The 26,200-nt window shown below is 68.0% G+C and overlaps 1 protein-coding gene across 3 annotated transcripts; it reads right to left on the reverse strand.

Moving 5' to 3' along the window:
* Positions 1-801: 801 nt before the first annotated feature.
* Positions 802-25,980, reverse strand: WFS1 (wolframin ER transmembrane glycoprotein). Of its 3 annotated transcripts, XM_051830499.2 has the most exons (9): positions 25,824-25,980; positions 22,695-22,764; positions 20,897-21,115; positions 16,210-16,292; positions 15,279-15,423; positions 12,697-12,867; positions 11,930-12,010; positions 10,490-10,638; positions 802-5,591 (listed from the first exon to the last, which is right to left on the reverse strand). In XM_051830499.2, exons 3-9 carry the CDS (start codon positions 21,108-21,110, stop codon positions 3,801-3,803), a joined length of 2,634 nt encoding a protein of 877 aa, XP_051686459.2. In that variant the 5' UTR covers positions 21,111-21,115; positions 22,695-22,764; positions 25,824-25,980; the 3' UTR covers positions 802-3,800. The 3 variants fall into 3 exon arrangements, with proteins under 3 accessions (XP_051686459.2, XP_069924121.1, XP_069924120.1); XM_070068020.1 differs by lacking the exon at positions 22,695-22,764 and having other exon boundaries at positions 20,897-21,111; XM_070068019.1 differs by lacking the exon at positions 22,695-22,764.
* Positions 25,981-26,200: the final 220 nt, after the last annotated feature.

Raw genomic sequence — 26,200 nt, forward strand, 5'->3', positions numbered from 1 at the left:
TCAGAGCTGGCAGCGTAGCCTCTTCCCAGCTCCGCCTCCCTCCTACAGGGGCACCTGAGCCGGCCCTGAGCCCAGCTGGACTGGACAGCCCACAGTGGTCCCCCCACGTGAAGATCCTTGGCTTGAGCCCCTCTGCCCCATACTCACAGGCTTAGGGGACCAGAACGTGGGCATCTGTGGGGGCTTGATTCTGGGGACCACAGTCTTTGATGTGGAACCGGCTGCCTTGGTGTCCAGCTGCGAAGGTGCACGCTTGGCACCCGGCATGCAGGGGGCGCTGCGCTGATGCTGGTAAACCTGGCTCGTTCCCCACCTGCCGGGGTTACGATCCGTGCGTGGGTGGACGGGCGCACTCTTCCCCAGGAAACATCACCCCCACCCGACAGGAACTCTGCTCCACCTACTGCTGCATCAGGGGCCTCGGTCCTCACTGGGGGCCGGAGAGAGGCAGCTGTGGAACTGGGCGGGGCCCGGGGCAGGTGAGCCTCGGGGAATTGAGAAAAGGATCCGAGCGTGGGAGGCAGCTGGCGTTTCCGCAGTGGTTTAACCAATGCCCCAGAACAGAGGGCGCAGGCGCAGGCGCCACCAGATGCCCCCTGGGGAGCCGGGGCAAGGGCGCCCCCCTGGGGTCTGGACACTGAGCCCCAGGCCCCTCCCAGAGCTCATGGCAGACCCTCCTGTGCCGCTCAGAGGCCGCTGCTAGTTCTTGGAAGCCTTGTGAGACCCCCACCTGGCAGACCCTCCCTGGGGGTTCCAAAGCCCTGAGGGGGAAAGGCCCAGCCCACAGCAGGCAGCCTCATGTTGTACTTTTAAAAAAGTATTTATTTATTTATTTATTTAAAGCCAGAGTTAGAGAGGGGAGATGATGCCAGGCCATCGCTCACCTCAGGAGCCCCCCAACCTCGCGGTCTAAGATGTGGGGGGGGGGCAGTTGTGTAACCCGGATGCCAGCCCCTGCCCTCGCAAAGCAGCAGCCTCGGCCCCCAGCAAGCCTGAGTCCACAAAGCCCGCCAGGCCCGGCGATCGGTCCAGCGAGGCCAGTGGCACCCGATCCTGGCTCTGCACGGCTGCACCGAGCAGTCCCCAGGGGCCGCCCAGAACCAACAGCCACGGCAGCACCAGCCAGGCTTCTCGGGAGGGAGGTCCTCTCCCCGGTGCCCCTCCCGGGCCTCACTCCGGCTGTCCGCAGCCACCTCCCACCCTCCCCTGGGCTGCCTCCTCCCAGTCTCTCCTGGACCCCTCCCAGGCCAGCCCCGCCCCCTCCTGGGAGTCCTCCTGGCCTTCTCTCTCCCAGGGGCTGGAAGGAAGCCCCTCCCTTTCTCCTCCAGGCTCTCCCCGTCCTGACCGGGGGCCACTGGCCCACTCCCAAGGTTGTGTCGGTCTGAAGCTGTGCCCTGGTCTGATGCACGGGACAGGGACAAGCGACTGCTCCGCATCACAAGGCAGCAAATATCTGTTCAAGGGAAGCGTGAGGCATGCGGGGATCAGCAGGGTGAGCAAGGCAGGCTTGGGAGCCTCACAGCAGGGGCCTGTGTGCGTGGGGGGCCCTGGGGCTGAGAACAGAGGTCTCTGCTTGGATTCGGCTCCAGCCCCGCCCCTGCTGGCTCTGCTCACGGGCCTGTTTCTCTCCCGGGGGCGGGGCCTCTCAACGCCTCCTCCAGGTGTGGGGAGGCCCACAGGCGGTCACTTTCGCTAGCTCAGAAAGCGCCAGGTGGCTCCCCCTGCTGGACAATCGGTGGTGAGTCTGGGGCAGCGTGGGCCGGGGCCTGCACTTGTGGCCTCGGGGGGGAACAGGGAGAGGGGACTGGGCGACCGGGAACCCCACCTCACTGCCCACGAGAGCGCGTTCCTCCCAGCTCTCCTGCACGTGCGCCCCAAGGCAGGAGACGGGATGAGTGACCGTGCAGGGACGCCCTCGCCAGCCAGGTGGCCAGGCCACGGAAGAATCCGTGGCCGGGGGCCGGGGTCGTGGCACAGCAGGTTGAGCTGCCTTGTGATGCTGGGACCACACATCGGAGCTTCCGCTCCAGCTCCCTGCTAACGCCCCCGGGAAGGCAGAGGGGACGACCCAGGCCGGGACCCCGCCACCCGCGTGGGAGACCAGGATGGACGTCCCGGCTCCTGGCTCTGGCCCGGCCCAGGCCCGTGGCCACCTGTGGAGGGGACCAGTGCATGGAAGATCCTGTTCACTCACCTTCGAATAAATAACCTGGGGGGGGGGGCTTCTCACCGCACGTGAAGGCGCACGGGACGGGGTCCCACAGGCACCCGTCCTGACTCGCGTCTTTCCCACCTCCACAGCAACTTGAATTTCTTTTCTTTTTTTTTTTTTTTTGACAGGCAGAGTGGACAGTGAGAGAGAGAGACAGAGAGAAAGGTCTTCCTTTGCCGTTGGTTCACCCTCCAATGGCCGCCGCAGCCAGGTACTTCTCCTGGTCTCCCATGGGGTGCAGGGCCCAAGCACCTGGGCCATCCTCCACTGCACTCCCTGGCCACAGCAGAGAGCTGGCCTGGAAGAGGGGCAACCGGGACAGAATCCGGCGCCCCGACCAGGACTAGAACCTGGTGTGCCGGCGCCGCAAGGTGGAGGATTAGCCTAGTGAGCCGCGGCGCCGGCCCAGCAACTTGAATTTCTAAGACGGCGTGACTATCGGCTTCCAAAACAATACCCAAGGCAGAGAGGAGGAAGGGACAGCCATGCAGGCAGCGCCCACCGCCGGGCCACGCCCCAGACACCCCCCCAGCCAGGGCCACGCCCCAGACACCCCCCAGCCAGGCCCCCCCCCAGCCAGTGCCACCCACCCCAGCCAGGGCCATGCCCCAGACACCCCCCCAGCCAGGGCCACGCCCCAGACACCCCCCCAGCCAGGGCCACCCCCTCCAGCCAGGGCCACGCCCCAGACCCCCACCCCAGCCAGGGCCACGCCCCAGACCCCCACCCCAGCCATGGCCATGCCCCAGACACCCCCCCAGCCAGGGCCACGCCCAAGACTCCCACCCCAGCCAGGGCCACGCCCCAGACACCCCCCCAGCCAGGGCCACGCCCCAGACCTCCACCCCAGCCAGGGCCACGCCCCAAACCCCCACCCCATCCAGGGCCACACCCCAGACCCCCACCCCAGCCAGGGCCATGCCCCAGACACCCCCCCAGCCAGGGTCATGCCCCAGACCCCCACCCCAGCCAGGGCCATGCCCCAGACACCCCCCAGCCAGGGCCACGCCCCAGATACCCCCCAGCCAGGGTGTGGCCGGGCTGGGCACAAGCAGAGCCAGGGACCTGCTGAGGTCCAGGATGCCGATCTGTGAGTGCAGGCAGCAGGCAGCCCTGGCACCCGGCCGCCAGAGGTTTCCCCGGAGCCCTCGGCGCCCCTCGCGCCCGCGCTGGGCTGGTGAGGGGCTGCCCGCCGGCAGGGGCGTCGGTTCTGGAGCTCAGCCGAGCCGAGGGCAGAGCCCTGCACCTGCGGGAAAGGGGAGGGCTGCAGGCTTCACCACAGGATTTTATTCTGCCCGTTTCAGGACCCTGCCTTTCTGCTCCAGGGCAGAGCCCGGGGGGCTCGGGCCAGGCCCCCAGACCCACCCCCCACCCACGGGACAGCAGGGCCGCGGCAGGCCTTGGTCAGGTGACCGGGCTCAGGCAGCGGGCACAGCCCAGGACGGGCTCACGGCCTCGCACGGGCGTGGACGCGGTTCTTTAAGAAACACACTCCCCACGGAGGCTGAGGCGCAGGAGGGGCCCCGCAGACCGCGCCCGCAACGCCGGGAAGGGGGGGGGGCCGCAGCGCACGCGCACGGGGGCGCCCTCAGGCCGCCGACAGGAAGGGGTAGAAGAAGAAGTCGAAGGCGAACTTGAGGGCGCCGTGCACGACGCTGCGCCAGTCGCGCTCGACCTTCACGTGGCGCTGGGCCGGCGTCAGCTGCGCCATGCAGTTGAGGCAGCTGATGGCCTTGAGCTCGAACACGGGCCACTTGCTGCCCAGGCGGCCCTCGAGAATGGTGCTGAACTCCACCAGGCTGCCCTGGCGCAGGCCGAGCAGCACGGCGCGGAACTCGCTGCTGGCGCGCAGCACGATGTCCTTGGTGACGTCGTCCTCCTCGTGGCCGCCCAGCGGCATGCCCACGGTGATCTCGAACTTGTAGCGGTCGAACCGCTTGATGTGGCAGGGGTGCTTGGCCAGCTGCTTGAGGCGGCACAGCTCCTCCTCGGCCGTGGCCGTGGCGCCGGGGCTGCAGGCCGGGTAGGCCTCGCCGTACAGGCAGCGCAGCCAGTCGCCCACGACGAAGGGCAGCATGTTGATGGCCGACTCGGCGCTGTTGTCGATCTCCGTCACCCGCACGTACTTGAAGCGGCCGGTCCACGTGACGCGGTGGCCCTCCAGGTGGCTGCACAGGATCTGCGTGCGGGCCATGTTGGTCTCCTTCCAGGCCCGCGGGCCACACAGGGCGCTGTACTGCGGCCAGGTCAGCGTGGAGTTGTACACCTTCATGCCCTCCGAGCGGTACACGTAGAACCAGCAGAAGAGGACGATGGCCGTGAGCCACACCAGGATGAGCTTGACCACGGAGCTGCGCGTCAGCGACTTGACCACGCCCACCACGGAGAAGCTGGCCCGGGTCCACCAGCGCAGGAGCAGGGGGACGCAGCACAGCGCCAGGGTCACGGCCACCTTGGTGAGCTCCAGCGACACGAACCAGCGGGCGAACTGCACCAGGCCCATGAGGGCGAGGCCGGCCGCCAGCACGGGCAGCGCGAACAAGAAGAGCAGGTACCCGAGGGAGGCGCGCACCAGCCCCAGGCCCGTGGACTGCAGCAGGAGGACCACGCAGAGCTCGCACCACATGAAGCACACCAGGTAGGGCACCAGGTAGCAGTAGGTGCCCTTGAAGTCCCGCAGCTGGGCCATGCGGAAGAACAGGTAGAAGAGGTACAGGTAGAGCAGGCAGGGGAGGCTCACGTTGAGGACCACCAGGTGGCCCAGGGGCACGGTGCAGAAGGCCTGGCCCAGCGCCCTCAGGCAGCAGCCGTCCCCGGGCAGCGCGGGCAGCAGGGACAGCAGCCCGGCGGCCAGCTCGGTGAGCAGCGCCCGCCGCGTGTAGGGCTCGGCCGAGCTGCTCAGGCTCATGTAGCTGGTGGCGGTGAAGAAGGCGGCCACCACGGCCAGCTCGGAGCAGGGGATCCAGTCCTTGCTGGCCACAGGGAAGGAGAAGATGACGAAGACGACGGAGAGCAGGAAGTGGGCGTAGGGCTCCAGGTGGTTCCAGCCGAAGTTCACCTCGGCCTGCTCCACGTCCAGGTTGGGCTCGAAGCGCAGCAGCAGGTCGGTGAGCGTGCGGAAGTTCTCCCAGGCCTTGCTGTCCTGGAAGACCTTGAGGGTGCAGATGACCATGGACACGAAGGACAGGTAGAAGACCACCAGCGGGATGGCGAAGGCGAAGAAGTCCACGGTGAGGTTGCTGATGATGAAGAAGAAGAGCAGGGCGTTGACGTGGTGCGTGGGGACGATGGTGGACAGCCAGTGCATGCCCGCCTTGGAGGCCACGTCGATCAGATACTCCTTCACCTCCATGATGGCGTGCAGTGGGTACTTCACCACCTGGGGGAGGGGAGGGCGCGTGGGGGGCCGGGCTGGCGTGAGCGCCCCTCGCCTCCCCACTCCGCAGTCTGCACCCCCCTCCAGGCCCCGAGGGGAGGGCGCGTGGGGGGCCGGGCTGGCGTGAGCGCCCCTCGCCTCCCCACTCCGCAGTCTGCACCCCCCTCCAGGCCCCGAGGGGAGGGCGCGTGGGGGGCCGGGCTGGCGTGAGCGCCCCTCGCCTCCCCACTCCGCAGTCTGCACCCCCCTCCAGGCCCCGAGGGGAGGGCGCGTGGGGGGCCGGGCTGGCGTGAGCGCCCCTCGCCTCCCCACTCCGCAGTCTGCACCCCCCTCCAGGCCCCGAGGGGAGGGCGCGTGGGGGGCCGGGCTGGCGTGAGCTCCCCTCGCCTCCCCACTCTGCACCCCCCTCCAGGCCCCGAGGGGAGGGCGCGTGGGGGGCCGGGCTGGCGTGAGCGCCCCTCGCCTCCCCACTCCGCAGTCTGCACCCCCCTCTAGGCCCCGAGGGGAGGGCGCGTGGGGGGCCGGGCTGGCGTGAGCGCCCCTCGCCTCCCCACTCCGCAGTCTGCACCCCCCTCCAGGCCCCGAGGGGAGGGCGCGTGGGGGGCCAGGCTGGCGTGAGCGCCCCTTGCCTCCCCACTCCGCAGTCTGCACCCCCCTCCAGGCCCCGAGGGGAGGGCGTGTGGGGGGCCGGGCTGGCGTGAGCGCCCCTCGCCTCCCCACTCTGCACCCCCCTCCAGGCCCCGAGGGGAGGGCGCGTGGGGGGCCGGGCTGGCGTGAGCTCCCCTCGCCTCCCCACTCCGCAGTCTGCACCCCCCTCCAGGCCCCGAGGGGAGGGCGCGTGGGGGGCCGGGCTGGCGTGAGCGCCCCTCGCCTCCCCACTCCGCAGTTTGCACCCCCCCTCCAGGCCCCGGGTGCAGCCCTCACCTCCTGCAGGGGGAGGGGCGGGCCTCACGCGCTCCGATCTCCCCTGAGACCTGGAACACCTCGGGGAGACCACCCGGCTCCCACTTCCCTCCCCAGGAAGCTCCCTGCTGGGCTGCCCAGAGCTCATGTCGCTGGGTCTCTGTGCACTGAGTGGGGACCTCACCCCCAGCCCCCAGCCTCCACTTCCTCATCTGTTGTTGGGGGGGTGGCTGGGCTCTAAGGAGGGCGGCTGTGAGCACTCCCAGCATGGAGAAGGAGTCCAGGGCCACCACACACCGTAAGGGTGCAGCCCGTCTCTCCTGCTCTCACATGCACACGCATGTGCACATCCACCCCAGACTCAGTGCATGCCCACGCTACACCACCATACACACGCACACGTGTGCACCCATCACTACACACGCACACACATACTCCATACTGCTCACGTGACACGAACCCCACACAGGCACATGCCAGGGCAGCCCTCGCTCCCCACCCCACATCCACTCCCAGGGCAAAGGTCAGAAGGAACTCCTGGCGCCACCACAAGCTAAGACAGACACAGGACAGAGGGTGGTGGGCCAGAAGGAGGGAGGCGGGGGCGATCCTGCGGTCCGGGGGACCCCACACCCTGGCTGTCTGTGCAGGGTGGAGACAGTGGTGCACACTGCCTGTCCTGCAGGGACCAAGGCCGAGGCCACCACCGGGGAGGAGCCTGGCTGTGCGCCCAGAGCACGCAGCAGACAGGAAGTAGTGGCCGGACACCCAACAGCACCAGGCCAGGTGGGCAGTGCCAGCCTGTTCCACACCCTTGGGCAGCCTCTCCCCGGGTGGCCCCCTGGGGGGTCACGGAGGAACTGGCGCAAGCACCCGGGTGACAGTGCTGGGATGCGCCCTGTCCCTGGAGGCACAGGCTGTCAGCTCGGGATGGTCAGAACCCCTGGAAGCCGCTGGCACAGCAGGTGCAAGACGTGGTGTCTGTGCACACACAGATGCACGCGTGAACAGCTTCATTTCCTGTCTGTGACAGTCTACTGGGTTTTTAAACATTTTTTTCTTGCTCTTTTTAAAAGTGTTCATTTTTATTTTATTTTCATGTACTTGAAAGGCAAAGCAACACAGAGACACCAGGGGCCGGTGCTATGGCGTAGCAGTTAAAGCCGCTGCCTGCAGTGCCAGCATCCCATACGGGCACTGGTTTGAGTCCTGGCTGCTCCACTTCCCATCCAGCTCTCTGCTATGACCTGGGAAAGCAGCAGAAGATGGCCCAAGTGCTTGGGCCCCTGCACCTGCATGGGAGACCCAGAGGAAGCTCCTGGCTTCGTATTAGTACAGCTGTGGCTGTTGTGGCCATTTGAGGAGTGAACTAGCCTCTCTCTGCCTCTGCCTCTCTGTAACTCTGCCTTTCAAATAAATAAATAAATCTGAGAGAGCGAGCAAGAGAGAGCGTGCGAGAGAGAGAGAGACCTTCCACGTGTTGGGTCACTTCCCAAATCCCTACAACAGCCAGGACTGGGCCAGGCTGAAATCAGGAGCCCAAACTCGCTCTGGGTCTCCCCTGTGGTCTTGAGCCATCAGCAGGTGCACTGGCGGGGAGCTGGACCAGAGGCAGAGGAGCTGGGACCCAGGCTGGCACCTCAGTAAGGGATGTGGGGTCCCAACCACAGCTTGGTCCACCGGGCTCCCACGCCCAGTCCTGCCTCTGCTTTAGCCCAAGCACATAGGCGAGGAAACTACTCAGCAAGCTGGCGGCCCCCCAGCCCCCTCTGTGCCGTCCACACCACGAGTTGCACACCACACAAGTCCTTGAGTGCCCCTGACACCTGCCAGGGAGCAGCCGGCCCTTGAGGGGAGGGGCCCCCACCTGGGAGCCGGGCAGGAGAGCTCAGTCCACCCCTGGGCGAGCCCTTGCCGCCGGCAGCATAGCCCCAGGTGCTACAGGTGCTCCCAGGCTGTGCCCTGAGACGTGTGGCCGGGCACGGCTGGGCCCTGAGAAGCCACCGCACGCCCGCACAGCCTCACCTCCCCTTTTGCCCCTGGGGTGGGGTCTCCTTTCCCAGGCCCCAGCGCTGTCCCCATCCATACGCTGTTTCTTGGGGCCCTGGCAAACGGGAGACTAAAAATCTTGACGTGATGTCAAGACCAGCGAAAACAAACTCTGCTTCGAGCAGAGACTCCCGCGGTGGGCGCCCAGGGGCTCCCTCTCACCCACCCCTGCCCCCGCAGGCCTGGATCTGGAACATTCTCGGTGGGAGCAGCGGGAGCCCGGGGCATCTGTCGTCTTCCTCCTCTCTCCGTTCTCTCCAAGGCCATTCAGAGTGGGAGGAGCTCCCGTGGGCAGAGAGGCCAATGACTCATTTTTCCTTTTTGCAAGACTGCGTGAGACGGACTGGAGCGGAGTCCCGGCGTCAGCACGCAGCCCTGCTCACCTCTCCCCAGATGCCTCAAATCTCTCCCCCAAGAGGACCTGCAGGCCTGGCACAGCACCGAACCCATCACCTGTAAGCCGGTGACAAGTGCACCAGGCTGGGGCCGGCACTGTGGCGTAGCAGGTAAAGCCATGGCCTGCAGTGTAGACACTGGTACCTGTCCCGGCTGCCCCACTTCCGACCCAGCTCTCTGCTGTGGTCTGGGAAAGCAGTGGAAGATGGCCCAAGGGCTTGGGCCCTGCACCCATGTGGGAGACCTGGAGGAAGCTCCTGGCTCCTGGCTTCGGCCTGGCCAGCTGTGGCCATTGCGGTCATTCAGGGAGTGGACCAGCAGATGAAAGATACCCCTCTCCCTCTCCCTCTCCCTCTGCCTCTTTGTAACTCTTTCAAATAAATAAAGAATTCTTTAAAAAAGAAACGACCCTGGTGTGGACGGAGGCACTATTAGGGTTTTGGCCAGGACACTGGGGAGGTGTAAATGGGGAGGCCCGGCTTCCCGGCCCCAGGGCTTCTCCACTTCACCCTCGCACCCCTGCCCAGCCCCACGCCCAGCGGCCCAGCTGCCAGCTGCCTGCTGCCTGGGCCCGCGCTCCTTCCCTTCCGGTTCTTGGCCAGCCTGGCCCCACGTCTCAGGACGGCACAGGGTGCTCTCCCTGTCCTCGGCACAGCCGGCAGAAGACCGAGCTCCTACCCTGTGCCCCGGGGGCCTTGCACTGGGACAGGGTCCAGCCCCCAGGCCCTGCAGCGTGGCCATCCACTGCTGTGCTCTCCCGCGCAAGGCCCCGCTGGCCCCCCTCCCGCTCTGACCCTCTCCACGCTCCACGCTTTCGGCTGAGCCGCCTCCCGGCCCCCAGGCCTGACCCGCTCGCCCGCTGCTACCCACTGGCGGGAGCCCATCTCCCATGATTAGCCATGAAGACACAGACACAAGGCAGCCTCGGAGAACCGCCGGCCATGGCTATGTGACAGCACCCCTGCTCAGAGGCCCAGCCCTGCCGCCCACGGCTGCCCCTGCTCAGAGGCCCCCACCCCCCTAGCCACAGCTGCCCCTGTGGGTTCCTTCAGCCGCCTGGGGAGGATCTCTGCAGACGGAGGTACAGGCCCGAGTGACCCCGAGTGCCCAGCTGGGGGTGATCCTGGGAGGGCTGTGTGGCCACACCCTCTGTCCCCCAAGTCCCAACCACACGGCCAAGGAAGCAGAAGCCGTGCAGTCAGCAGGGCTGCGTTCCTGGGCCTTCTGCTGCTGGCCACTCCTGCTGCCCGCACCGCTCACGCCCCCCGTGTGCCTGTCCCCCTGCCAGGTGCCAGCGCGGCCTCCCTGAGCCAGGGTCAGCAGGCATCCCGGTCCCTGGCCTGATAGAGGTCAGCACTCCACGGTGAAGGCACGCTCCCCTCTGTGACAAAGTCTACATGACAGCTTGCTCCCACCCTGCACCTGCTGTCCACACAGCGCCCGCGGACAAAGACGAGACTGTGGGTGCTCGTCACCCCCTTCCCGAGGTCCCCGCGCAGGGACAGGCGCCCCGGGCCCTTTCCGGGACAGCAGCAGGGCCGGGCCGGGCTCACCCTGAGGCGCAGGGGCAGGTCCTCGGGGCTCTTGCCCGCCAGCTCATCGTCCTCGTCGTCATCCTGCAGGAAGAGGTTGGTGGGGATGATGCCCTTGGCGTACTTCTTGGTGATTTCCACGAAGTCGTCCAGCGCGATGTAGCTCTTGGCTGAAGCAGGAGAGAAGACGGCATGGCGCACGCCCAACCGCCAGCCGCCTTGACCCTGCGGGGACGGCGGCCCGGGGCCCGGCTGCGACGGGCGCTGGGTGGGGAGTGGCAGGTCTGCCCGGCCTGGGTGACATGCAGAAGTGTCCCTGCTGCCGGCTCCTGACGCCTGCAGGAGCCCGTGCCTTTCTGCCGGCTCCACGGTGAGGCCTGCGACCCCCGAGTCTCCCGCACCCTCGACACCCCATCCCTGGAGCCTCGGCAGGGCTTCTCACAGTGCTGGGAATACCTGCCCTAAAGTCCAACCACTCGCTACCCACTGAGGGCCTACTATGCACCCACTAATCCCCCACGACCCACCAAGGGCCCACTATGCGCCCACCAACCCCTCCACCCACCATGACCCACTGAGGACCTACTGTGCAGAACTATTAGCCCCCCATCCAGTGTGACCCACACAGGCCTACTACGTGCCTAAAAACCCCTCTACGCAGCACGTTTGCAAAGGCCGGCAATGTGCTGGGTGCTGGCTAACACCGGGAAATACTGAGAACCGGCGAACGCAAGGCAGCGGGTTCCCAATGCCGGGCTCCCCGGCTGGCAGGGGCACGGGCGCAGGACAAGGTGGGGAGTCCCCAGAGCTGCACCCACACGGACAGGATGTGCTCCTCAGGGGGCCCGGAAACAGCACGCGCCACGGCTGGGGCCCGTGGAGCCGGGCTCACCCAGCTCTCCTGTCACCCCGCCTGTCTGTGCCACGGAGCCCTGGGTCCCCAGACCACAGTGCACCTGCGTGGACGGGGCAATGGTCAGGCTGGACAGCTGGATGTGGAGGACGGGGAAGCCCAACTCCTTGACCCCAGGTGTCTGAAGGGCACTCCCCCAGTCTCCATCTCCTCCCCCCCAACTCCATAGGCCCGCGCTGGGAGAGCCCCCACCCCCCATAGGGGCCCCTGGGCCCACAGTGCTCTCTCCCTGCCAAGTCTGGACCTCGCTCAGGCTCGACACCACCCCTGCCTGTCTCAGCCCAGCCCTGCTGCTGGCCTGTCCGCCTGTGAGCACATTCGTGCCCCGCAGTGGGCGGGGTCCAGGTCCCAGTGGCCACAGCCCTGACACCAACACAGCCTCGCTCGGGGCGTCCATTCAGGCCAAGATCCCGGCGGGGGGGGGGGTGTCCAGGCCCGGGGGACCTGCAGGGAGGAGTGGGCCCTGTGCCTGGGTGGTGGCTGGGAGAAGGCCCGAAGGCTCTGGCAGGTGCCGGGCCGGCTGGTGCCGGACAGACGGCCGTACTCACACTCGCTGCTGACCAAGCGCTCCAGCATCCGCCGCTGCTTCTGCCGAGACTTGGGGACGGGGCCTGGCTGCGCCCCTCCATCTGCAGGGCGAGCAGCGCTGCGTCAGGGCCGGCTGACTGTCCCCTGCGGAGCGCCGTGCCCTCGGCCCGGCCCCGTCCACCCCAGGGCCGCGCACCCCCCCGCACCCCGGGGCCTGCTCCGCACCGTGCCCTCGGCCCGGCCCCGTCCACCCCAGGGCCATGCACTGTCCCCACACCCCAGGGCCCACTCCACACCACGCCCGTCCACCCCAGGGCACCGCCCCCCCACCCCCGGGGCCCGCTCCACACTGTGCCCATCCACCCCGCCTCCATCCATCCCAGGGCACCACCACCCCGCCCCCGGGGCCTGCTCCGCACCGTGCCCGTCCACCCCGCCTCTGTTCACCCCAGGGCCGTGCACCGTCCCCACCCCCCGGGGCCCGCTCCGCACCGTGCTCGTCCACCCCGCCTCCGTCCACCCCAGGGCCGTGCACCGTCCCTGCCCCCCGGGGCCCGCTCCGCACCGTGCCCTTCCACCCCGCCTCCGTCCACCCCAGGGCCGTGCACCACCCCGCCCCCCAGGGCCCGCTCCGCACTGTGCCCGTCCACCCCGCCTCCGTCCACCCCAGGGCCATGCACCGTCCCCGCCCCCTGGGGCCCGCTCCGCACCGTGCCCCCCAGGGCCGTGCACCACCCCGTCCACCCCAGGGCCGTGCACCACCCCGTCCCCGGGGCCCGCTCCGCACCGTGCTCGTCCACCTGGCCGACGTTCTCCAGCAGCTCGGCCACGGCCACCTGCTTCTTCTTCTTGGGGTTGAGCCTCCAGTACATGACCAGCGCGGCCTTGCGCACGGCCCTCTCCAGCTCCGTCTCGGAGGCCAGCTGCTTCACCGCCTGCTCGTTCTCGGACGTGATGCCTGCGACACGGGGGCGGCTGAGGCCTCCCCCCACCCCCGCAGCCGTCGGGGCGCTGAGCGGGCTGGGGCAGGCGACGCAGGGCACGGGTGCGGGCGCCCTTGCTCACTGGGCAGCACGGACTCGGGGCCGAAAGGGCATCTGGGCACAGCTCCCTCGGGCGGCCACGGCTGACAGGGGTGGGGTGGGGGGTGCAGCTGACGGCTGCACCGGGCTGGCCTTTCCTGCCTCACTCCCTCCCCACAATGCCCGCCAGACTCTCTGGAGCAGAAACGGAGGCCCAGAGCTGGGAACAGCCTTGTCCAAGGCCAGGGGCAGGGAGCCGGTGCTGTCTCCCCTGGGCCGGTGTCACTGCAGGGTCATCAGCCTGGGCGCAAGGGCAGGGTGCCCCCACCCCCGACGCATGCACTGTTTCCTGGGTGCAGCCCCTCCATGGTCTCCCACAGACCTGGCCTTCCCCCCCCCCCAAAAAAAAAAAAAAAGAGCCTCGGCCCTCGTAGAGCCGGCGAGTAGGACCCCAGGCCCCTTCCCGCCCTCATCCCCGGCTGCCTAGAACATCGGCCGGCCTCTCGCAACAGGGCGGTGAGACGCAGGCCGGACGCCTGGACGACCCTCTCCTTTGAAAGCCTTCCCAAACTGCTCTCCTGAGCACAGGGATTTCTGGTCGGGAAGCACTTGTCTGACAACGGGGGCTGCGTGGGGCTGCGTGGGGCTGGGGGCCTGGCCCTGCCTCCCCCTCCCCCCTGTTGCCGCCTTTGCGGTCTCCATGTTGCTCCCTCGCAGCCAGCACGGGGGCCACGCTGCCCGCCCCAGCCAGCTCCGGGGCTCGGCACCTGCTGCGCGATGGGGAGGCTGGGCGGCTGAGAAACCCGGGCCGCTGGGCCCGGCACTGGGGTGCAGCAGGCCAAGCCTCCGTCTGCCGCAATTCTTAAAATATCATGATACAAAACCAGAAGGAAATGCGCCAAATACGGAGAGCTGCGCCAAGCCTCGGCGCTTGCGGGTAATTCGTATCACCAGGTATTCTGCACATTCCAAGTTTTTTGGCGATACACATAAATATTTTTATAATCTAAAAACATGCATGTACCATTGACAATTCTGTGTTTGAAAGGTAGAGAGACAGACAGCTCCCTCCTGCAGGTTCACTCCCCAAAGCCCTGCCACAGCCAGGGCTGGGGAAGCCAAGGCGAAGCCAGGAGCCGGTCTCTCGAGCCCGGTCTGGCGAGTGGCCGGACGCCTACACGGCTGCCTCCCCGGGCAGCGACAGCAGGAAGCTGCAGGCAGGAGCTGAGCCGGACTCGAACCCCGGCGCTCTGCCATGGCACGTGGGCACCCAAGCAGCACCTGAGCTGCCGTGCCGACGCCTGCCCCGTGCTTCTCTGGAACACAGCTTTGCGGGGCCGGTGCTGTGGCACAGCGGGCCAAGCCGCAGCCTGTGAGACCAGCATCCCACATGGGGCCTGGTTCCTGTCCTGGCTGCCCCTCTTCCGATCCAGCTCCCTGCTAATGGCCTGGGAAAGCAGCCGAGGACGGCCCGAGTGTGTGGGGCCCTGCACCCATGTGGGAGACCCGGATGGAGCTCCTGGCTCCGGCCCGGCCCTGGCTACTGTGGCCATCTGGGGAGTGAACCAGCGGATGGAAGATCTCTCTCTCCCTCTCCTTCCACCTCTCTCTGCACCTCTGCCTTTCAAATAAATGAGTCTTTAAAAATAAATAAATTAATTAATTAATTAAATTTTTTTGGGGGAAAAAAAAAAATTCTGTGACACACACGTTGCTCTTCCCCTGAGCCCTGGAGCTTCCAGGAGCACAGGCCCCAGACCCCGGGGTGAGCCAGGCCTTGTGGGCGGGCCGGTGTCGCAACTGGGCGCACGTGGCTGGGGCCGCCTGCCCCTCGTCCCACGCCCTGTCCTGAGGGCAGTGGCCTCCGCCCGTGGTGGGCAGAGCTGTGCAGGGCTTCGTGAGCCTGTAGCCCCAGCTGCTGCCCAGGCGGATGGACAGGCTGCCAGCTCAGGGGAGGCCCCCCACAACCTGCTCACCCCAGCCCCGCGCACCCCCCACAACCTGCTTGCCCAGCCCTGCACACCCCTACAACCTGTTCGTCCAGCCCCTGTGCACCCCTACAACCTGCTCACCCAGCCCCTGTGCACCCCTACAACCTGCTCACCCAGCCCCTGTGCACCCCCCACAACCCACTCGCCCAGCCCCTGTGCACCCCCACAACCCGCTCGCCCAGCCCCTGTGCACCCCCACAACCTGCTCACCCAGCCCCGTGCACCCCTACAACCTGCTCGCCCAGTCCCACGCACCCCTACAACCCACTCGCCCAGCCCCTGTGCACCCCCACAACCCGCTCGCCCAGCCCCTGTGCACCCCTACAACCCGCTCGCTCAGCCCCGCGCACCCCTACCTCTCCTGTCGGCCAGGCAGCGGCGGAGCAGCTTCACGGCCTCGCGCCGGCCCTGCTTGGCGGCCAGGATGAGCCAGTCCACGGCCGTGCAGTTGTTCAGCTCCTCGTCCTCGGCCTGGGCCAGGCGCAGGTAGTGCCTGCCCACCTGCAACCGACAGCCTCAGCCCCAGCCAAGAGCCAGGGCGCAGGGCGGGGCCCCGGGACCCCGGGCATGTGCGGCCGCCCCTCTGGGAGCAGGAAACCCTATGCTTGGCCTCGCTGCCGCCCAAGGCTCCCAAGCGACTCGGGACCACGGCGGGCGGCTTCCCGCTTGTCAGTCAGTGGGGGCCGGGACAGCGCAGTGCTGACCAATCACTGCCCAGGCCTCCAGGAGGAGGGGCGGGCATCTCCCCCAGGGCTGGCCAGGCTGGCACAGCAGGCGGCTGTCGGGGGCCCCTGTCTTTCCTCCTGCTGGGGTCTTGGGCTCCCCACGACAAGGAGCCGTGCAGCCAGCAGCACAGGGGGACAGGCTGTAACTGCAGCTCCACCCTCCAGGGCCACGGGAGCCCGGCCAAGGCGTCCCCCGCCGCGGGACCTCCGCACCGAGCCCTCTGCCCCACGCCGCCCCAGCTGTGCACGGTCAGCCCGGCCCTGGCAGCCGCTGGAGTGGGCAGTGGGGGTGCCGAGGCCAAGGGTGCCCCCCACTGAACCAGGCCCACAGGGCCAGGGGACTGCGCGCTCAGGGAGACGACAGGAACAGGGCACCGGGAAGCCGTGAGGGAGAGCGGGCAGGAGGCAGGGAGGGAGCCCTGGGGCAGGTGTGCAGCCCCGGGAAAACCTCACAGCGAACACGAAAACCAACACGGAGCCGGGCACGGGGCCGGGTGCAGTCCCGCCGGCCTGGCCCCTGCTCCGCAGCGGGCGGCAGAGGCACAGCCAGGTCTGAACTCACCTCGGCCTGCGCCTTCGGGTCCCCGGCCTTGGCCTTCTCCAGGACTTCCTCAAAGGGAATCTCTGCGTCTCCGGTCGCAGGCCCTGTAGCGGGGAAGGGAGAGGGCGGGGCGGGGGTCACAGAGCGGGCCCGCGGCTCCTGGCAGAGTGGACGGATGCGGCCAGAGCTGGGCCTGTGCAGCACCCTGTGTCCCCAGGCCCGTGCCCAGCCCCCGGGACGAGACACACATAGAGCTTCTGAAAAAACTGCCACTGAAGGGCCAGCCCCCATACGCCCTGGCCCCACACTCCGTAGGTGCCGGTCAGGGGCTTGCCCTCTCCTGCTGTTTCCAGAAAGGGGGTGGGGTGCAGGGACTTGGCGCCTGGTCCCGCCAGGGGCAGCCCACGGGGCCCAGCCTCCCCCATCCGACCGGGGGCAGGCCCGTGGTCAGGGAGAAAGGAACCGGAAGGCTCAGCCCCCAGACAGGAGGGCACCGCCGCCTGCCGCCTGTCAGCCCTGGGGACTCCGCTCCAAGGCGGCTGCAGGGCCCCATGCGTCCTGCGACCCTCGCTCCCGCCCTAGCCCAGCCCTGCCACAGGGCGCTTGCACAGGGGCACGCGGCACCCGCAGGCTCCCGGCCCAGGCCCTCCTGGCGGGGCACAGCGGCGGCCTGTGCACATCTGGACAAACTCTGACCCTGTGTCACTGGGTGACCACGCGTGAGCCACGTCACCTCGGAGGCAGTTTCAGTTCCACGGCTGATGTCAGTCCCATGGGACGGCTGATGCGCAAATCCACTGCTTCCATCCAGCTCCGGTGCGGGGCTGGCACCCACGCACGTGGCCCTCTTCCCTCCTCCCAGGTCCCCATCGCCCCTGCTGACTCCAGGGCCTTTGCTCCTCACTGACTCTACTCCCAGGCACAATGGCAGGCCTCCGCTCCCTCCAGCTCAAAACCCTTTTCTTGACTGAAGTCCCAGGTCCTCACTCCCCCTCCCCTTCAATCAGCACACGGGAGATGCGGGCGTGTATATCGGCCACGAGCCGCGTCTGTGCCATGATGAATTTTCACAGGTGCCATCCATGGCCTGACACTTCCCGGCGTGTCCCCGACACGCAGGACGGCTTTGAAGCAAGCCCAGCACCTTCTCCGTGGTCCCGGCCTCGGAGCAGCCCTGGGAGAAGCGTCCACACAGCCCCCGGGCGCTGGGCTCCGGCGGCACGGCAGGCGAGGGACCCGCTGTCTCCACGCCGGGAGCCTTCACACGGCGGACGGCAGAACTCAGGGCGCCTACTGCTCAGTGCCAAGCACCCCTCCTGAAGCCGGCGGAGCTGCTGTGCCCGCCACGGGCCATGCGCGTGCATGCCCCCACCCCGACGCCCCTCCTCGGGAAGCCCCCAGCCCTGCCCCAGGCACAGCAGTGGGAAGTGGCCGAGCTGGCCCCGGCCCCAGGCAGGCTCAGCGCTGGAGCCACGCTCTGCACATGCCGGCCACAGGGGCCCCAGCCTCGTTTCCCATGCACCCCTGCACCAGGCCGGCTTCCCTGTGCAGCCCAAGGCCCTGCAGGGGCCCTCGGTGGGGCGGAGCCAGCTCCCCCACCCCCACCATCAGCTGCCAGCGCCCTGGGGGCCAGGAGTCTGACCCAGCCCTTCAGTCCCGGCACTGCACAAACAGGTTCTGGGCTGGCGACGGGGCTGAGTGTGGTGGCACAGGCAGACCTGTGAGTGTGTGTGTGAGTGTGTGTGTGAGTGTGTGTTGGAAGAGCCACAGCGTTCTCCTGCTGGGTGGAACAGGACCCCCCCAGAGCCAAAGACAGCACTGCGGTCGACACTCATGGGGACATCCCGCACCCGTGAGGAAGGGCCCCCGCGCCTGTGGCCCTGGCTGGGCAGGGGCAGGCCCTGGCCACTGACACGGGGCTCTGGAAGGGCGGCCTGCACAGCAGTGAGAATCGAGCCCCCAGCAGGAGGCGCCACACTCCAGCCCAGAGCCCCACGACTCCTTGGGTTCTTGGGAATCCGTTGGCGTCCCCACTTTCTCTCCCTGTCTGGCCCCTGGGGACCCCAGCCTCCCAGGGCTGACCCAGCGTTTCCCACGTGGCGGGCGACCTGCCCGGGCCACAGAGCAGCAGCAGTAACACCTCAGGGTTCTCACTCAGAGACAGCCAGAGGAAGGGAACCCCAGGCAGCTCTGGTCTCAGAGGGCGCCTCCTCCAGGCAGCCCTCCAGGCAACCCTGCTGCTGCTCCCGTGAGTGACTAGGCCCTTCCGTCACATCCCAGGACACGGACACTTCTTTACCACGTTCCTCTTCCTAGAAGACCCTGGGGGACAGCCCTGCGCCTTTGCCCCTCGGTCACCAGAGCCTGGGGGACCCCACGAGGCCAGGCCCCTCGCCTGCAGCACCAGGCTCCCTGGGTCACTGAGTGCATCTCCGTTCTTATCTGAAGAACGGGGCAGCAGCGGTGCCCGACGCCAGCACTGTCGGGCCACGTGGGCTGCTCCGGTGCCCGACGCCAGCACTGTCGGGCAACGTGGGCTGCTCCGGCAGGAGGCCTGCAAGGCTCCGGCAGGGGTGGGCAGGGAGGGAGCGGGGAGGGGACAGGGAGGGGGGCCGGCGCCCCTGCAATATTCACGCTTGCCCTGCCCCCCACCGGCACTGCACTGACATCCACTGCACCTCCGGTGGCCAGGAGAGTCCATTCAGGAACCCACCCAGCCGGCTGCTCCCGGCGGATGCTCCGGGCACCCCTGGCACCTGCAGGTGGGGCCTGCTTGTCCCCCAGTCAGGCACCGGTGCCCAGCAACCAGGAGCCACGACACACAGAGCCCCGGCTGCACGGCCAACAGGCCCGGCTCGCTCTCCACCCCCTCTGCTCGGGCAGAAGCCAAACCGAGACCACATCTGCTTCCTGCCCCCGCTTATCGCGGTGTGGTCCTCCGCGGGCCGGTTTGCTTGACGCAGATTGAAGCCGGGCCCTGTGAGCCCTGGTCCTGGGTCCCACGGTCGCTGTGGCCAGGCCCATGTCCCGGGGGCCAGGCCCTTGCTGGCCCAGAGGCCCTGGAGGCCAAGCAAAGGAACAAGGTGGTCTTTCAAGACGCCAAGCCCAGTGCGAGGGTAAATCGGGCTCAGGCAGCACGCGCTGACCGTGCGTGGGGGTGCGGTAGGGGCAGGGATGTAGGGATGGGGGGGCTCGACGCCCCTTGCCCAGAGCTCAGAAGCCCCGCTCTGCAGTGCCTGGCTCCCCAGACAAATCCTGGGGCTCTGTGCCTTGGGGTCCGTGCACCCCAGGCTCGCACGGGCAGGAGGGCCACGCTGCGCTGGGCTGGCCGCCTTAGGCAGTCGCGGTGGGAGGGTGGGCACTGGAGATGCCAGCTGGAGCGAGCTGGACAGAGGTGGCTCAGGCTGGCTTTCCCGCTTCGCCCATCCCCCAACACCTGGGCACAAAGGAAGCCATGCGTCACCCCGTGAGCAATGGGGGGAGGGGCCTGCACCGCCTGGGGCGGGGCAGGGGGAGGAAGCCCCCGGCCACACAAAGCTCCTTCGTGGAGAAAAGGAACGCAAACCACGCTTCAGTCCTGCAACACGGCCTTCTTGGTGCCCAGCCACGCGGTCGGGCACAGCGAGCCGACGCCCACCCGCCACGTGAGCGGAGCCCGGGCTCCAGCAGAGCCTGCGCACCCAGGGCCGGGAAACACCGCACCAACCCGAGGAGGGGAGGGGCTCCCAGTCCAGCCCACTCAGGCTGCACAACGCCTCTTCCTCTTCCCAGGGCCCAAGGGGACGAGCCAGGGCCCACACCCGCAATCAACATCCCCACTAACAGGCTCCTCGCCCACCCACCACGCACCTGCTCTCAGCCCCCAGCCTTTGCCAAGGCTGCTCCAGCACCAGACCCCCTCAGCCTCCCCCGTGCTGCGTGCTCACTGCCCCCTGCCTGTGTCTGGTACACAGACAGCGTGGCGGCTACACGGCAGCGGGATCCCCCGTGGAAACTGCCACAGCCCTACAAGGGTCGCAGGGGGGCAGGGTACCAGCAGCCGGTGAGCCTGGGTCTGGCCACTGCCCACCACAGCCCCGGCTCAGATCAGGGACTAGAGATGCACCAAGTGAGTGTGTGCACACGTGTGTGCAAGCAAGCGCACGCGTATACACGTGTGTGCTAGCGTGTGCACAGTGCATGTGTGAACAAGTGTGTGCATCGCATGTGTGTGACTGCATATGTATATGTGTGTGCATGTGTGGACATGTGTGTTAGCATGTGCCAGCCCGCAACGAACACGTCTCCCTGGTGTGGGTCGAGGTTGGAAAGCGTAGGAGGCAGGAGGGCCTTATGGGTGGCAGGGTTCCAGCAGGCGGAGATGGGGAGGTGGGGGATGGGCACTGCATGCTTTGGGAAGAAGCTGCCAGGTGGGCCAAGAGCAGGGGAGGCGCGGCAGAGCCGGAGGAGCCGGGAAGGCTGGGACGGGGCACTCGACAGACGCCCCCAGGGCTTCCCCCGTAGCCTCTCCTGGCTGTGCCACCCCACCTGTGAGGGCCGGGACGTGGAGCCGAGTGCAGTGACATCCGGGCTCAGAGCGGGGGCGGCAGGCCCTGCGGTGCCCAGCAGGAGGCTCCTCCCGGGGCCCGGGGCCAGGCGCCCCCCCTGCTTTCACAACACAGCCCTGGCCTGGCTGAGGCCAGGGGGCTTCCGGGCCCCGCCGCCTTACCCGTCCCCGCCGTTCCTTCTCTGCTCCTGGTGCCTGAGTCCCGGGGCTCGGCAGGGGCAGCTGCATCTCCAACACCTGGTCCAGGGCCAACCTGGGTGCCGGGGGCTGGGGGCACCTCGCTCCTCTCCTGCTCCACAGAGGCAGCGGCGTTGAGCTGAGAGCGGGCCGGGGGCTCTGGGAGGGAGGGGCTCGGAGGAGAGGCGCCGGAGTCCATCCTGCCTGCAAGAAAAGTCGTGGTCAGATGCGCAGCAGGCTCCGAAGCCGGTCGGCTCCGGTTCCCAGCCGGGGAAGTCTGGGGGCAGCAGAGGGTACAGGTGGGTGCTGCCTGCTCTCTGGTGTGGCCTCACCCCTCCCACGGCCCCCAAGGCCTGTCTGCCGCACAGATGGTCACTCAAGGTCAAGTGGCCACGACAGCTGCGAGCCCGGCCTCAAGTGCTCGCCGCGCCGGGGGAGCCAAGGGACAGGCCCCAGAGACGGCACCCAGACGTCAGCAGGGCCGGACGACGGGCTCCTGAGCGCCGCCTCCCCAGAGTCCGTGAAAGGCGCCGGGTGTGGAGGCCGGCAGCCTCGCAGGTGCAATGCAGTTCAAGATCTTGAATGCGAGGTCCACCTGGAGTGGCTCTCACGCCAGTGCCCAGTGTCCTTATGAGAAGAGAGACAGAGAGGAGGCAGCTGTGTGGCCATGGGGGCGGGGACAGGGCTGACGCGGCTTTGAGCTCAGGGATGCCGGGGCTGGGCGGCGACCCCAGGCTGGAGAGGCAGGAGAAGCCCCCAGCTCCGCCTGCACCCCGACCTCAGACTCGTCTCCGGGGCTGACAGAGCACATCTGAGGTTGCAATGACGCATCTGGCGATTCTGCCCGGGTCCATGCCAGGCCTGCACACAGGACAAAATCACACGACCCAAACCCCTGACACGAACACCTTAAAGAGCAAGCAGATGTGTGCAGCAGGTGGCGCGAGGCCGGGCTGCTGGGACAAACCGCACAGGGATCCAGGGACGCGCGTCGCGACAAGGAAAGGGCCCCGGGCTCAGCAAAGCGGCCTCCCTCGCTACCTGGAAACCAGACAAACACCGAGTAGGACGGGCAGCCAGAGCCACAGACGGCGGAGCCCAGAGCTCGTGAGGGTCCTGGCCCCGCGGGGGGCTTCCAGGGATCCCAGACTTGGAGCCTCCTGCACCCCGCATGGGGTCCGGGGGGGTTCCCACAAGGCCACGCATGCAGGCCCACATGAGTGCATGGCCAGCTGCAGTGGGCGCAGCAGGTCCCGCGCGGCCTCCACACGGCCAGGGGCCAGCAGGCCCAGCTCCCCCAGCCACACCACGCCTCACCGCTGCCGTCCCGCCAGCCAAGCGCCACCTGCCGCCCGGGGCACCTGTCCTGAGTGAAGCCGTCCTGCTGGCGGCACCTCCCCGGCTCCGAGTGTCCGCTCACCTTCACAGGCCGGGAAACGCACGCCCGGCGGCTCAGCCAGACTCCGCTCACACCTGCCCAGCTCCAAACCTCCCCAAGCACCTTCCAGAAAATTCGGCCTTTCACACTGTGCCCCTCCCCCATCCCGCTCCCCCCAAACCACGGAGCCGCTCCCAGCACCAACCCTGGACTGCTCTGGGCCACACTCCTGCTCTGGTGGCGCCCTCTCCCCCGCTCCAAATCCGGACCCCTCCCGGTCACAGCAGGCGCCTCCCTCACCTCGCTTAGGTAGACCCCCAGCAGAGGCGTGGCAGGGACAGGACGGTCCCAGCCGCCAGAGCACGGTTTCACAGCCGAGAGCCGCAGGGAGTGGACGGCCCCTACCTGCGGCTGCCTGGCCCCGCAGTGACGTGCGGGTGACGCCTGTCCCACGGGGGCTGCAGGGATCGAGGGCCTGAGGGAGGAGAAAGCATCTTAGGGACGGGCCCTAAGCTGCCCCCAGGCGCTACACAAAGGCTCAGGTGGAAAACACCCTACGAAACTGCAGGAACACGCAGGCCACGGCTGGCACGCCAAGCACCGCGCACGTCACGTCACATCACGTCACAACAGGGCTGTCTGCGGTACAAGCTATGGCCCGGAAGGCCGCACCAACACATGAGGACCCGTGGTCCCCGCTGTGGTGGAATTCAGGGACCACGCAGATCAGGAAAGATCCCGGGATGGCTGACCGTGTGGGGGAGGGGCAGCCTGGCCGGAGAGGGTCCCTCTGTTGCTCTGAGACCTGACCCAGCCCTCAGCACCTTCATCATCCCCACGCTGCTCCTGGCCCCAAGACCCATCCACACGGGCGGGAGGGGGGGCAGCACACCCGCCGGCCGGAGCCCAAAGTTGGAGCCCTCACTGGGTGAGAGCCAGGAGAACGGGCGCGCATTCTTCCCCCGTGAGCACAAGGCTTATTTTTATCCCCTTAAGAGACAAACACAAACGCCAGCACCCGGAGCTCAGCCGTGGGGCCGCCACCCCGGGAAGGACCCAGTGGCCTTCTGCCCAGAGCGCTCTGGCCCTGGCTGGCACGCGTCCTGCTCTGCCCAAGGGCAGGAAGCTCCCTGACCTGCACCTGCACCTCCAGGGGCCCGGCTGGGGCGGCGTCACCGGGGTATCCGCCACGGCGGCACTCCTGGGCACCGTCCAGAGGGGGACCAGCGGGAAAATGCACAGCCCTCCCGTGACCTCCCGCATAAATATTTAAAGACAACAGAATGCGCAGCACGATGACGCAGTGTCCACTGCTTTCGCGCGTCCGTTTAGGGTGGGGAAACCCTCCGCCGGACAGACGCCGCAGGCGGTTTCGTATTGTTGTTAAAAAATGTTTTCCTGGTTTCCTATAGCAAGTGTGTAATATCTTTGGAATTAAGGCAAAAGGTTATTTTAAATTCCATCTGCGACCGAGCCCTAAGCAAGCAGGCCCAGTAGGTCCCAGGCCTGGGGCGTCCACTCTTGGTCTGACCTGACCCGGCCCTGTGGCCCAAGGCTGAGCCTCAAGACAAGGGCATGGAGCCCTTGGGGCCTCCCAGGTACCTATTTTTGCCCAGAGCATTAAGGGCCAAACCAAGGAACATTCCAGCTCCACCCACCGTGGCAAGTCCATAGAGATGGGTGGGGAGGACTCAGAAGGGCCCAGGCTGCGAGCAACAGCCAAGACCCCTGCCCACCTGACACCTGCTCTGGGCCAGGCCCCGCGGGTCAGCGGGTCTGCACTGGGCTGTCTATCCCCCACACAGGGTGCACAACAGCCAAGACCCCTGCCCACCTGACACCTGCTCTGGGCCTGGCCCCACGGGTCAGTGGGTCTGCACTGGGCTGTCTATCCCCCACACAGGGTGCACCCGGGCCAGGCTTCCCGCAGCTCAGCCTGGCTGATGCTAAAGACACAGCAGCACTGGATCTGCAGAGCAGAGGGGGCCCCACCCACCCTGGACAGGGAGCCGCAGGGGGGCTCCAGGGTAGGGCACGATGGGGTCTGGGCACCCCAGCAGAGGGTCGGCCGGCTGTGATGTGGGGGGATGTGACCCCGGGGAGAGAAGAGAGAGGAAGGGGGCAGTTTAGGATCCTCTGGGAGGGAGGGGGGGCGCTGCAGTGCTGTGGGCTGGGCCATGGCCTGAGACACCCGTGTGCCATGGCAGAGTGCCAGTCCTGTCCCAGCTACTCTGGTCCAGCTTCCTGCTGGTGCACCCTGGGGGGATGTGCCCCAGTACCGGCACAGAGATGGGCTGTCCTGTGACCAGCCCTAAGGGACCGTGCAGCCCTGGCCTGAGTCGGGAGCCCCTCCGTGCTCCTCCTCCTGGGGGAGAAGGTGGGAGGGGTCTCCGGGCCTGGCCTGGGTCGGGAGACCCTCCGTGCTACTCCTCCTGGGGGAGAAGGTGGGAGGGGTCTCCGGGCCTGGCCTGAGTCGGGAGCCCCTCCGTGCTCTTCCTCCTGGGGGAGAAGGCGTGAGGGGTCTCCGGGCCTGGCCTGAGTCGGGGGCCCCTCTGTGCTCCTCCTCCTGGGGAGAAGGCGGGAGGGGGTCTCCGGGCCTGGCCTTGGTCGGGAGCCCCTCCGTGCCATTCCTCTTGGGGGAAAAGGGGAGACCAGGACCCACTCTTCTTGCTCTGGGGGAGGGCGAGGAAGAAAGACCTGGAACATAAATCCGGGGAGGGTCACAAAGCGGCTCCCAAGCGCACCAGGCGCCTCGGACAGGTGCACACAGGTGGGCGGGGGCAGCCGGCACGCGGGTACCCAGGGCACAGCTCCGTGAGTCTGAGGATGGATCCCCGCACAGGGAGAGCCCTTTGCAAACTGTAAATGCCTGGGCCAAATGCCAGGGGTCATTGTCCAAGGAGACGGGAGGCAGGGCCGCACTGGCTGGGACAGAGGTCTCACCCCAGGCGCTGCCCGCAGCTGCCCGCGGTGGGCACCTCCCACCCCAGGCCCTCGGGGGAGCGGCAGGGCTGTTCCAAAGAACGGCAGCGCCGGTGCCCTGCAGCTTCCCAGCGGCTACAAGACGCGCTGAGGACGAGCCCCCTCACGCCCAAGCGCTGCCACCCGTCAATCAGACGGGGGGGGGGGTGTCCCGCCGGCGGGGTCCCCGTCCCGGAGGAGGGTCCCGGGGCCAGGGCGCTGCCGCTCGGCTCCTTAGCAGGCTAGGGGCAGGGTCGGCCTGAGCCCAGGCACTGCACCCCGACCCCCACCGCCGCCGGGGGCCCCTCGGGCCAGGGGGCGCCGCGTGTCCGTCCGCATCCAACTTTTGCGGAGAGGCTCGCGCAGGCGCGGAGGCGCCCAGCGGCGCGATGCGTGGGACCCCCGGGCCAGAGCGGGCCAAGCCCCCGGGACCCTGCGTTTTCCAACTTCCGGGGCACCAGCGGGGGCCTTTGCGCCCAGGCATCCATCAGCTCCGAGAGGGGGACGGAGGCTCTCGGCGGGCGGCCCCCCGCGCGCTGCCCACGGCCACCGTGCCCGGGTCCACCTACTCACCGCCCGAAAGTGGGCCGCGCGCGGCGTCCCGGGCCTCCGAGCCACCGCAGAAATGCCCGGGAACAGGGAGAGCGCCGCGGCCGGCGAAGGAGCAGCCGGAGCGGAGCGGGCGGCGAAGGCTGCGGCGGGAGCCGGGGCGCGCGGCCGCCGGGGCCGGGGGGCGGGGCGGGGGGCGGGGAGATGGGCGGGCCCCCATCCGCTCTCCACTCCCGGCGCGGCCTCAAGAAGGCGGCCCTCGGAGCGGTCGGAGTGCCCGCCAATCACTGCAGGCCTCCGCCAATCACGGCGCGCCTCGCCGGGCTACGCTCGACTTGCCCCCTGCGCGGCCGAGGGCGCCTCGGGGGCGGGTCCGACCGACTGGAGGCGAAAGTTTCCGA

The sequence above is a fragment of the Oryctolagus cuniculus genome, chromosome 2 (assembly GCF_964237555.1).
Source record: "Oryctolagus cuniculus chromosome 2, mOryCun1.1, whole genome shotgun sequence".
NCBI classification, from domain to species: Eukaryota; Metazoa; Chordata; class Mammalia; order Lagomorpha; family Leporidae; genus Oryctolagus; species Oryctolagus cuniculus.